Source organism: Antrostomus carolinensis, unplaced genomic scaffold (genome assembly GCF_000700745.2).
Source record: "Antrostomus carolinensis isolate BGI_N321 unplaced genomic scaffold, ASM70074v2 scaffold4757, whole genome shotgun sequence".
Lineage (NCBI taxonomy): Eukaryota > Metazoa > Chordata > Aves > Caprimulgiformes > Caprimulgidae > Antrostomus > Antrostomus carolinensis.
In genome coordinates, this window is record NW_010329354.1 from 12,141 (window position 1) to 25,107 (window position 12,967).

The following is a 12,967-nucleotide window of genomic DNA, read 5'->3' on the forward strand; positions in this document are numbered from 1 at the left end:
TGTTGAGAAATCTAGCTTTTTCCCTTCCCTGCAACGTAGACACTCAGTCACATGTGCTCCCTTGTCCCCAATTTGTTTTATATTTTGATGATGGTACAATCACATTGAGCTACAGAGGAAGGGTAAGTAATGTTTCTTGTCTTTCCCCAGAATTAAGTATTCAGACTTTTTAATATTCAGTTTTGTATTTGAGATCGTAGAAATAAAATGGAGTTACCATTATGACCAGTTTCATAGGACTGGAATATTCAAGTATTTGAAATGGAGTATATGTTGGTATTGCATAATTTCTAGACAGAAGATACAGTTGGAACAGCAAACAAAAATAGAAAGAATATAAATTATTTAATTATAAGACTTTTTTTTGGAAAGTGTGGGTCAACACTTTTTTAAAGTAGGTAACAAATTTCAGAAGTTACTAGAAAATATTGCTAATTTGAGTGATACTTTATAGGGGAAGAGTCATTGCCTTGATAGAATTCAGAGCAGGAAGTAAAGCATATTCTCTGTATGGGATGATTATTGGAGTGTTTTGTATATTCTATTTTAAGTAAAAAATGTTTTCTATGTTCCAAATAACCTCTCCAGACTAATTTTGCCAGTAAATTTTGAAGGCTGTGTACTATTCTAGAAATTTTTAATAAAGTATTCCATGTTCATGACATAACTGTATGAAGCATGTAAAAACAACAAAAGGGAGCAATAAATTTTATGATTAATTTGTTGATACTTAAAAGTTAATAGCAGCATACTCACTATGATTTTCAAAAACAGTGGAATTGTTCTGAAGGGGTTCTGAAATACTGCTGTTGAATACCTGCATTGCTTTTGAGTACTAACTTTTTACTTGCAATAAAGAAATCCTTGTGTGCTCAGCTTACTAGTTTCTTCAAAAAAGAATTAAAATGTTATTTGTTTTAACATGCATTATAGTGTTACTTTGTGCTGTGCATTGAATGTCATAGCTTCCATTTCTTAAACAAATTTTCTGGTTTTTACTCCACTTTTCTGTTTTCTGTGCAGCTTTGATTTGCTTATTTTAAAAGAGGTAGTACAGAAAATGGCAGGGATAGAAATTACAGAAGAAATGACAATGGAACAATTGGAAGCCATGACTGGTGGAGAACAACTGAAAGCTGAGGTGTGTTTGTGTTAAATTTAATTAAGAATAACTATTGCTTGTTAATGGTGGTTCTAAAGACTGTGATTCATGAACTCTGGCAGCGTAGCTGAGGAAGGTGTTACTGCTTTCATCAGAGAGCTTCCCACTCCATTGAGCTTACAAACCTTGCAGACAGGCAGTCAAGACAATGTATACATGAACCTTAATTGTTGTGCTTCACAGCATCTTGTATTAAGGAAAGCAGCCTTCATTATCCAGTGTTACACGACAGATCTGCAAATTATAGCAGCCAGTGAGCTTGTATGTTGTGCAGACCTGCTGTTTTAGCCTTGCTCTGGGAGTAGCAGCTCCCTGTTGAGTAGAGTAACATCTTAAACCATTTTAACAGCTAGAACTGTTGCAGCCTTGGTGTCAAAGACCTAGTTGAGTCTGACCTAGACTCAGCTCTCTATGGAGTTGAATAGCTATAACTGGAACTAGAATCTGAAATTCTTTTTTTGAACAGAGAAGAGACTTTGAGCAGATCACAGCAGACCTAGGTCTAAAATGCAGTGTCATGATGCCTGTCACTCATCATTTACTATGTAAAAGACTAATAGCATGCAAGACTAGTTTGTTTCTGATTCTTATATACATATATTTCAGTACAGGATCCAGAGTGAGAGTTTTATGGATAGACAGGAAACTGTATTGATGTTAATTCATCAGTATTTTTGCAGTCAGAAATACACAATTTCCATTTGTAATGCATTGTTTCCAAACTTGGGCAATGTTTTCTGTACTATGCAGGGTGGATACTTTGGTCAAATCAGGAATACAAAAAAATCTTCTCAGAGACTGAAAGATGCATTATTGGACCATGACCTTGCCCTTCCACTGTGCCTGCTTATGGCTCAACAGAGAAATGGTGTGATCTTTCAAGAGGGAGGGGAAAAACATCTGAAGCTGGTGGGAAAACTGTATGATCAGGCAAGTAAAAACACTTGCAATTACAAGAACCCCTCCTTTTGCTTTGTTAACTTCTAGTGTATCACACAATATGTAAGGATTCAGCACGTAAATAAGATTATATAGGAAGTCAGCACAATACATACGAATATATAAGAATTTTCTAAATCAGTTGCAGTGATCTCATTAAAATATGAGTGTATTAAATATATATTATATTGACAAGTAGCTTCTGAGTGAAAGATTGAAACATCCTTTGTCATAAAAAGTTAAGTTCGTATTTCTTAAGTTGACTATTATGTTTTTCTGACCTTGCTTTGTTAGAAGAATTTTTTTTATTTATTTTTTTTAAGGAAGCAGCCTGAATTGTTTTGCTGCCGTAGGCAGCAGGAACTAGCTCCATTTAATTCTGGTAGTACAAAATGCTCTTACTCTGCTGACTTGTAGGGAGTTTTTTGTATGGTGGTTTGTGTTGGATTTTTTTGGGTGGGTTTTTTGTTGTATGGTTTGTTTGGGTTTTTTTTAATGCAAATAGAGTTGAGTCAGCATTGAGTGACAGCAGAATGTGGTATGAAAAATGTAGCATCTCTTCCTCCCTGAGAAAATTCTTGCTGTGCTATGTTAACTTTTTTAAAAAGAAAAAAAAAAAAAAAGCTTTCAAGCTCTCCCTAACTTCACTTTTGAATGAAATAATACTGTTTGCTGACTCTTTTGTATCTTTCAAACGTAGTGCCATGACACCCTGGTGCAGTTTGGTGGGTTTTTAGCATCCAATCTAAGCACAGAAGATTACATTAAGCGAGTGCCTTCTATTGACGTTCTCTGTAATGAGTTTCACACCCCTCACGATGCTGCGTTTTTCCTCTCAAGACCCATGTATGCACACCACATTTCAGTAAGTAAAGCTCTTCTCTTTGCCTGCTGTTAGTGCTGCTATATTACGTTACCAACATTTGTGTTAAGTTCCTGATAAAATTTAAGTTGGCTAAATTAAACTTGCAGAAACTTTGAGTAGAGATAAAAAGAGAAGCTATGGGCTGGAACAGGTTATCCTTTGTCTTCATAGAAAATAGGGCCCATATGTAAGCTTTCACACAACTGACAGAAGTTGTAGCTAATGAAGTAATCTCTTCTGATTATTTGGGTGATCAGTAGGAGTTCTCTCCCTCCCTATTCCCCCAAATGTGTAAATTCTTCTGCAGATGTTATGGATGGATTTTTCCTGTGGAGGAAAATGTTAAAGCTGCCAAAAGGTGTGGTATCTCAGTAAGTGTCAGAAATAAATGTCCCCCTGCATCTACAGTGTTAAATATTGAGAGCAATTTTTACTTGGTGTAGTATAATGTGTTACTGTAACAGCAGGTAGCAGCATCAGAGAAGATAAATCCATCCAACATGGATGACTACTGAAAGTTCTGAATGATGTTCTTCAGTGGTTTGTGTATGTAAATGATATTTCACATGTGTAAATGTTTGTTATGTAGAAAGGTTTTTGAGAAAAGTTAAATTATATTGTGAAAGTTAAGTTACATTGTTTGTACAAAGATAACAAATTTATCATTTTTCATTTTTTTAATCCACAGTCAAAGTATGATGAACTGAAAAAAGCTGAGAAGGGAAATAAACAGCAGCACAAAGTTCACAAGTACATCACATCATGTGAGCTGGTGATGGCTCCTGTTCATGATGCTGTGATTTCTCTGCACCTTCCCAAGGTTTGGGATGACATCAGTCCTCAGTTTTATGCTACGTTCTGGTCTTTGACAATGTATGACCTTGCCGTCCCACATAGTAGCTATGACAGAGAAGTCAATAAACTTAAAGTCCAGATGAAAGCCATAGACGACAATCAGGAAATGGTATGTTTATGTGATTTTATGGTCCATTTTAAACTTTCTAACCTTGAAGACTTTTTTTTTTCATTAGCTCTTATATTAAGGTTGTTTAGATCTGGGAGGTTTTGTCACCTCATTGGTCCATTCTGATTTGTTACATTCACATTATTTGGATTGACTTTTCCTTACAATACCTGTGTTAAAAGTACCAGTGACTTCACTAAGTGAAAATTCCTGGAAAATCTGTTTCAGAAAACAATCTTTGACACCGGTACCTGTGGTTTAGCTGGTCACTTTTATCTTACCTTTGATCAGACAGTGTTCATAAAATTGAGTTGATTACTAGAGCAAAACATTTAGTGAAATAGAAAGCTTTTCAAGTGTTCTTTAGGATTATCAGTAGTTTAATTGCTCTCTCTATAGCAAGTGTTAGTATAATACTAAGTGAGTTGTGTTGACATTTTATAGCCTCCAAATAAAAAGAAAAAAGAAAAAGAACGTTGCACAGCTCTTCAGGACAAGCTCCTTGAAGAGGAGAAGAAGCAATTGGAGCATGTGCAGAGGGTTCTACAAAGACTGAAGCTAGAGAAGGATAACTGGCTTTTGGCAAGTAAGTGTGTGTAAAGGAAACAGTCTGGATGTTTTTGTAGTAGTGACTGTCCCCAGAACTAAAAGTTCAGCTTGCACTGATACTCTTAATGCTGATTTTAAAATTTGATCTATTCATATGTTGAGGTTTGTTAGCAAGGTAAACTTTTAATTAGAATGTAACGTGTCTTTGCTGCAAATGTTGAGTAGTTGGTTCTCAGGGAGATGTTTTGTTTGTTTCTTGCAATGTCAAGATCTTTTAAATATTGCACTAATTCAGAAAATAAGAGGTTGACCAGTTCAGTGGGAATTTGTAATTGCAAGGTGACTTGCACTTATTTACTACAGTTAGAATGCTGCTAAGTTAAGATAATGGCTACATTGCAAGAAATAGGCGTGTAAACTCTGAGTGGTTTGAGTTAACTTACTTTGAGTCCTGTGATTTGGAGCAATATGCCTGTATTTGGGCAGTGACATAAACCCTGTTCCAATGACAAGGTAAGTAGTGTGCCAGCCTAGCAGCACCATGAAATGAAACAGCATGCAGATGTTTCATATGGCAAACATGCAGGAAACAGAACAAACTTTCCTCTGACAAAGCCTCTGTAATGTTTCCCCCTGATTGTGAACTCTACTCGTGTGGTTAATCTGAAATGTTTTTCCCTGGTCAGTTTTCTTGTCTGGAAGAACTTTCAGTTTGTAACTGGAAGTAGTTGTTTGTCTGTCCCAGGGAGCCTAGCATAATCCAGTGCAAAAGTGTTTTATTGTCTGACTCATGTAAGATACACTCAACTGATTTAATGAGGAAACATTGACAGTTAAATTCAGAAAGATTATTCCATATAAATATTTAACCTACTGGTATGGACAGCTGATTAACTACATGAAATTACTGGTTGAAAAATTACTACCTGACTGAAGCTTGGTCTTGAACTGACTGATAAATTTGGTTAAGGAAGCACCCAAATGCACATAGAAAATTATTTGTGTAGATATGATCTGTATGAGCATCACAGAATTGAAGCAAGTAAATCCTGGGTCTTATCACTTATGCCCTGCGGCCTGTGTGAGAATCCCAGTGCAAAAACATGAGGATCATGACAATCATGACTGTTCTTCTGAAGGCATCCATTTGCAGTCTTCAGTTCTGTGCTTTCATCCATATGTTTATTTTCTTCCTACTTTCCTTTTGTGCTGTACATCCCTTCCAGCTTGTTTTTTATGTTTGTTAACTGGGCAAGAGCTGCCATGGGACCAGTTTGGGCATGTGTGTGGCTGTTGTGTTGACCAACCAGTGGTTGATCAAGCAGAACAGGTAACTGTTGAGCATACAGTGCAGTCTTCTACTCAGTGGTAGAATGAAACTTTCACAAAATGTGTGTATATTGGGGATGGTGATTTACTGAAGACTGTTCTTCTATTTAAATTACTGTAACTGTTTGGTTGGAAAAATGATTATTAAGGGATTGTATATAGACATGTTCTTCTGTTTCTAAGGAAACCAAGCTGAAAGTCAGCCCCATCTAGAAAGGAGAAAACAAGTGTTGTAGAGAAATACAGATGGTGTTCCTTTTGATAATGTGCAGAATTTGAGTGGTTGGAAAAGTTTACCAAAGTTTTTTTCTGAGTCTGTTTTTCCCCCATGGTGTAATAGAATAATTTTCCCAATAAGAAATAAAGACTTGCTACAACCACCCTCCAGCCCCCCCCTTCATCCTCAAGCAGTTAAGCTTATGTTGACTTTTTCTGAGCAGTGCCAAAGATATGTCTGGAATACAAGTGGTCTCATGTACAAACCTGAGAATATTGATGTGTGATACTGAACTCTCTTGGGAAGAGAGTAGTTGAGTGTTAACCTATTAACTTTCTGTCTTCCTTTTTTCTCTCTTCTTTGTTTTTGAAGAGTCTACCAAAAATGAGACTATCACAAAGTTTTTGCAGTTATGTATATTTCCTCGATGCATTTTTTCGGCAATCGATGCAGTTTATTGTGCTCACTTTGTAGAACTGGTGCATCAGCAGAAAACACCCAACTTCTCTACACTTCTCTGCTATGACAGAGTAAGTAGCTATTACTCTGTGTTTGTGTATATACTTAATTACTCTTATGAGCATGCAAAACTAGTATCTCCCCTGCCTCCCAAAAGAGGTAAACGAAATTATCACCTATGTTTAATTCTAAAATCTGTGACAATCAGAAGCTGAGAATATTTTGTAAGAGATTTTTATGTTTAAAAACCAGCTTAACAGTGGTTTAGGTGAGAGAAATTTGAAGTTCTTGTTCCTTTTGTAATTCAGTAAAGTAACTGTAACTTTTTGTTACTGCTATTCACAGGTTTTCTCTGATATTATATATACAGTTGCAAGTTGCACTGAAAATGAAGCTAGTAGATATGGCAGGTTTTTGTGCTGTATGCTGGAGACTGTGACTAGATGGCACAGTGACAGAGTCATATATGAAAAGGTATGTGAAGTTATTAAAACGAGTTTGCTCCTGAGAATATATAGTGGCCACTTGTGTAATTCAGCCTAATAAAAATGGATTTAGTGAAATTGTTAGATTTAAAAACTGTGTGATTGAATTTTTCTTCTGGTGTGATCTTAGAATTGAGTTTCTGTAATCTATGTAGTTTTAATAGAAGTAATTTTGTATAGTGTCAAAAAAAGTGGCTAAAAAAAGTAAATCTTATATTTCTGATTTTCTCATAGCTTGTCTTGAAGATAATTTAGGGAGCATATGGAAGCTCTCATAATCATAGAATGGTTTGGGTTGGAAGGGACCTTAAAGCTCATCCAGTTCCACCCCCCTACCATCAGCAGGGACACCTTCCACTAGACCAGGTTGCTCAAAGCCTCATCCAGCCTGGCCTTGAACACTTCCAGGGAGGGGGCATCCACAACTTCCTTGGTCAACCTGTTCCAGTGTCACTCTTTGCAAAAGCTACTTAAATTGCAAATAATCTTTCCTCTCACCCACAACTAAGATTTCAACATAAATAAGCTTTTAAAAAAAAGTATGTGTGTAAGTCTTGTAAAGTGTGATCATGTCTTAGTCTTTAGCAGAATCAGTGAAAAAGTGCTTCAGTTAATATATTAACTTTTGCAGAATTACTGTCTTTATGCTTCCTGAGATATATTTTTTTCTTTTATGCGCATGTAGGAATGTGGCAACTATCCAGGCTTCCTAACTATATTGCGGGCAACTGGATTTGATGGTGGAAATAAGGCTGATCAATTGGATTATGAGAATTTTAGACATGTGGTACACAAATGGCACTATAAATTAACTAAGGTAAATAAAGATGCTGAAAAACTTGGGGGTTTGGAAGCTTTAATTAAAAAACCCAGCTTCATTAGATTTAATTTGTGTTCTAGGCTTCTGTACACTGCCTTGAAACAGGTGAATATACACATATCAGAAATATCCTGATTGTGCTGACCAAAATCCTTCCGTGGTATCCAAAAGTGCTGAACCTGGGACAAGCCTTGGAAAGAAGAGTACATAAGATATGTCAGGAAGAGAAAGAGAAGAGACCTGATCTATATGCATTGGCTATGGGGTAACAACACCTTACTTTAGGAAAGTGGTTAAAAGTGGATCATGAAAGGCTTCTAAAGACTTGGAACTGTTACAGTCCTAACATTGATTTTTACCTTATCACAGAAGATTTCACTACCCTGCATCTCAGGGCTGGCAGTGTGAATGAAAACTTGCACTTTGTGCTGGATGGTCACTAATTTCCTTTACAAGACTCTAGTAAAACACTTCAAATAGTAAAGATTTGCACTCACAAGAGCATAGCTTAATTTTAGAGAAATAGTTTAACAACAAGTAGATAGGAGGGGGAGTAAAATGAAGAAAGCCAAGGGCTATTGATGCAAGACCACTTAGATTTTGGAAGTTAATATGATTATAAAAAAGCTTAGTTATTTTTTACATCTTTCTCTGATGAATGCAGAGTTATCCACATAAGCCTGAGGGACAACTCAGGTTGCCCTAACGATTTTAAGTTTTGACAGTAGGCTTTTTCTTCTCTGTTTTTGACAGGGGGGTTTGTGTGGTGAAGAGGGTGTGGACGTATGGCTGCTTCTGTGTCTAGTGGTTTGTTTGTTTGTTGTTCTGTTTGTTCTTTTCTTTTCTTTTGAGCTCATCAATAAAGGGGGAAGAAGCTGCATATCAGTTGGGAAAAACTGTGAAATAAATAACAGATTAACTGTTAGATTAGATCCTCATTTAAGATTCAACCCATGTTTTGCTTTATGTTTGTGCATATTTAACAATCTGTGCGACTTGCAGCTATTCTGGGCAGTTGAAAGGTAGGAAGCCTTTCATGATACCTGAAAATGAATTCCACCACAAAGACCCACCTGCCAGGAATGCTGTAGCTGCAACAGTACAAAATGGGCCAGGTGGTGCTGGGATGCCTACATCTCTCACAATAAATACAGTTAGACTGGAAGAAGGCACTACTGAGGAGACTGGTAAGCAAACCTGTGATCATTACTTGTTTTTTAGTAGAATTCTGACATTACAGGCTACTCTCAAAATTTGTCTCATTAAACTGAAAAGAAAATATCTAAATGTGATGCTAAATAGAGTCAGTGTGTGTTCTTTATTTTAGTTGGTTTTGGGAGAGGGTGTTCTGCATTTAATTACCTCTTTTAACTGTTAGCTAGACATGATCTTAACATGAATATGCTTAGGTACTTGTTTTATTTTAACCAGTAGGATATGTATTAACTTGTTGAAATAAAGCTGTTCTCTTTTTTTAAACAGATAAATTAAAGGAGAAGTCTCAGGGTGTGGTGAAAGTTGTTAATAAAGCTGTCAATGCTGCACCAAAGGTGACAACAAGTAATGGAAACAGTGCTTCTAATAGGTGAGAAAAAATACTCTGACATTCTTTATTTTCTTCCTTCCAAACCATAGAATTATACTAGAAACTGACCTGCCTTTTCTTTTTTACTTTCTTGTTCCACATAAATTGTTTCAATTCCTTCCAAGTTTAATAAATCATAGAATGGTTTGGGTTGGAAGGGACCTTAAAGCTCATCCAGTCCCAACCCCCCTGCCATCAGCAGGGACACCTTCCACTAGACCAGGTTGCTCAAAGCCTCATCCAGCCTGGCCTTGAACACTTCCAGGGAGGGGGCATCCACAACTTCCTTGGGCAACCTGTTCCAGTGTCTCACCACCCTATGTAAATAAATGAGGTTTTCTTCTGAAATATACAGCTGCACTGATCTGACACTGTTAAATGCATTCCTTTTTAGCTGAATAAAGAGAAAACAAATGAGAACATTTGCTTGTTGTTGTTCTGATAAAGAGACTGCTAGCACATCTGAAATCTGACAGTGACTGTTTCAGGAGGTTCTATTAAACCATCAGAAGTAAAACTCTTTTGTGATATAACAAGAGCTGATTCTGTATGCATGCAAATTGACCTTTTTATTTTTGATGCAGCAAAATTATTAAAGAGGATAAAGAAAAAAGTGGGAAGGAGAAAGATAAAGAAAAAAAAGACAAGACTCCAGCTGTTGCTCCAGAGTTGAAGGCACTTGGGAAGGATGGGAAAGATAAACCAAAGGAAGAACGGGCAAACAAAGAAGATAAAGCAAGGGAGATCAAGGAGAAAACGCCAAAATCCGACAAAGAGAAGGAAAAAGTCAAGAAAGAAGAAAAAGCTTCGAAAGAAGAAAAATCCAAGACAGTTGTTACCATCATTGAATCAAAGTCAGCTGCAGAAAAGGAGAGAGAAAAGGAGCCATCTAGAGAAAGAGATGTAGCAAAGGAAATGAAATCCAAGGAAAATGCTAAAGGAGGAGAAAAGATGCCAGTAGCTGGGTCCTTGAAGTCACCTGTTCCCCGATCAGAAACATCAGAATCTGAAAGGGGTAAATTTGCATACTTAATTTCTGTTCTTGTCTAGAAAAATAGAATATGTCACTGGAAAATCACTGAATGTCAGAAAATGCTAGAAATGGTGAGAAAGAATTGCTAGCTACATCATAGCTAGTGTTTTGGCATTGGCTTCTAAATATAGTTACCACCTAAAGTAGGGAGTCAGGATATCTCCAAAAGGCAAACTATGTGAATGTGTGAACTTCACATGTCTTCAGTGAGTGCTCGTTTTCATAAAGCCTATCATTTTCAGTATAAGTCTAAATGGTGTTTTATTAAGATATATTTGTCTAACTGTACTTTTACCAAAATTTAACACAAAAACCTCAAGAGTGTACTCAGAGTTTCATCATAACCTTTGAACTGAAAGGGAAACGGGATGTGGAAGATGTAGGCCTTTATGTCCTTAAGAAAGACACAGTAGGCTTTTTCAGTTCCTCCTTATATTAAGGGTTAAGAACTCCTTAATGTTGATATTTTAAGTTCTTATAATCTGAGGCTGATGTCGAGTTTTATACTTGCACTGCTTAAGGCAAACCAAGTAAAGGAGGATTGTAATGCTTTTCATTGAGTTCACCTTTTCAGGGTCGTCATAGCGACTCTGAAATTCAGATACAGACTTACATAAAATGGAAGTTTGTAACAAGCATAATTTTGCAGCAGTTTGTTCACATTACACTTGTCCTTCAAACTTTCATGAAGAGGGTCAAGGCATGCCGGTAACTCTAGATAACTTAAGAAAAACAAAATTTACATGGTGGTAAAACTTGAATCCTAGCTTAAGTTATTTTGGTACTTCAGAACGCCGTATTATTGGGTTGTCCTCTTTTAAATGTGTTCTAATAATGAATTGTTCTTTTCTTTCCTCAGAACAAAAACGCCGCAAAGTTGATACACATTCTTCTCCATCACATTCCTCAACAGTAAAGGTTAGTATAGCCTGAGGAAGGCAGCACCCATGTTAGGCTCACAAGTTTGGGATGCCAATGTTCGACTTCCTTCAAGTTTTGTGCCAAGTATACACTGGAACCACTGGAGGTTTTATGTTGCATTAGAAAATGCATTCCTTTTCTTTATTGGCGGACTGTCTTTTTTCTATAAAAATATTTTTAATTAACCCAAAAAATGCTTCAAGGACCTAGCACAAATTTTGTAAATAGTATTTGGAAATTGCAAGAGAATTTTTACACAGAAGTGCCTCATTGTTTTAAGCAGTCAGTTTTTTTGGAGTGCAATGGTAGCTACAAGCAAATGAGTCTTTGGAGCAGAGTGGAGCATATTTTTCTGCACTTCTATTGAAGAATCTATAGCACTGAAGATTCCTGGATGATACGGGATGTACGATACCTCTGAATTCATCAGGCTTCTTGATGAGCATCATACCGATATGTGCCTTCTAAGGAGGAGTCTTGAAAGGAGTTCCATTTTAAAGTCTCCTTGGTGATCAGTTCTCCTGTAGTTGTGTATATTCAGTGCGCATGCAGCTTCTGTTGTACCTTCCCTTCGAGGTTTGTTTATTTCCAATGGGTTCCCACCATGTTGAGCCCTGCGTTACGATAAAACCAGATGTGGCAACCAAGCCTACTACCCAGCAAAGAGAAACCCCAAGCATTCAAGCGCAGCACAAAACCATGGGCGTAGCCTACTTGAAGACTCAGGGTAGCCATTCCTTGCTCCATATTTATTTTATTTCTAAACCATCTATGTTCATGGAATCTTTGAATTTGCAGTACGTTGAACATTTAAAACTGTAAGTTACTAATACTTCATCAAGAGCACTGTGATGGATTATGTGGGCCTTTTAAACTTCACCATCTTACCAACTTTAGAACAAGCTTTTCTTTTTTTCTGTTTTTTTTCAGAGTACATCTTTTTCTATGTGTAATTTACTTGAAAGATCTAGGCTAATTTTTGAGAACTCAAATAGCTGTTAACTAAGCAGGTGACAGTGATAACTACTCAAAATGACAATTTTTCTTGCCCGTTTTTTGTAAATGGCAATGTAAAGTCATTCTAGAGTAACTTCTACCACATTTAACTGAAAGTGGAGAAGATACAGGTTTAAAAACATTTTAAACCTGTTTCACCTGTGGTTCAGCTGTATTTAGAGTTAAGGCTAATTTTTCTTTATATTTTGTCTTGGCAGGACAGTGTTTTTTCACTATTTTATGAAGAATTAACACATTTTGTAGTTTACTTAATAATTGTGTCTAGAGAATAGATATGACTGTCTCTCTTTTTTTTTTTCCCCCCCCTCCTTTCTTCTTTTTAAAAAATACTTAAATTCCTAGCTTTATTCAGTGTACAATATTAACATAAGATTTATTCCAGAAGGAGTAGCTGGTTTTCTTTCAAGGGTACAGCCATGGTTCCCAAAGTTCCTCTGGTTTCTGAAAACTATTCCAGCTTACGTGTCATCTCCATTCATTTTCTACAGGACAACCTCAACGAACTCAAGGACTCTTCAGCAAAGGTTTGAATCTTTTAGACACCACCAAAGTTTGCTTCCATATTTTGTTGCAGAGCTAACATAACTTTTGTTTTGTGGCAAACCTCACCTGAAAACTCAAA

General features: G+C 36.6%; 1 protein-coding gene across 1 annotated transcript in view; it reads left to right on the forward strand.

Annotated features, from left to right (window-relative positions):
• The window catches only part of THOC2 (THO complex subunit 2), a gene marked incomplete at its 5' end in the record, with an annotated part of 34,125 nt that overhangs the window by 11,389 nt on the left and 9,769 nt on the right, over positions 1–12,967 (forward strand). The window contains 14 exons of the mRNA XM_029086095.1: positions 1,024–1,141; positions 1,913–2,092; positions 2,802–2,966; positions 3,655–3,930; positions 4,375–4,516; positions 6,398–6,555; positions 6,830–6,958; positions 7,655–7,786; positions 7,870–8,054; positions 8,792–8,976; positions 9,272–9,374; positions 9,959–10,389; positions 11,267–11,325; positions 12,834–12,869. Coding sequence (XP_028941928.1) covers positions 1,024–1,141; positions 1,913–2,092; positions 2,802–2,966; positions 3,655–3,930; positions 4,375–4,516; positions 6,398–6,555; positions 6,830–6,958; positions 7,655–7,786; positions 7,870–8,054; positions 8,792–8,976; positions 9,272–9,374; positions 9,959–10,389; positions 11,267–11,325; positions 12,834–12,869 — 2,299 coding nt within the window. The remainder of the gene's footprint in view (positions 1–1,023; positions 1,142–1,912; positions 2,093–2,801; positions 2,967–3,654; positions 3,931–4,374; positions 4,517–6,397; positions 6,556–6,829; positions 6,959–7,654; positions 7,787–7,869; positions 8,055–8,791; positions 8,977–9,271; positions 9,375–9,958; positions 10,390–11,266; positions 11,326–12,833; positions 12,870–12,967) is intronic.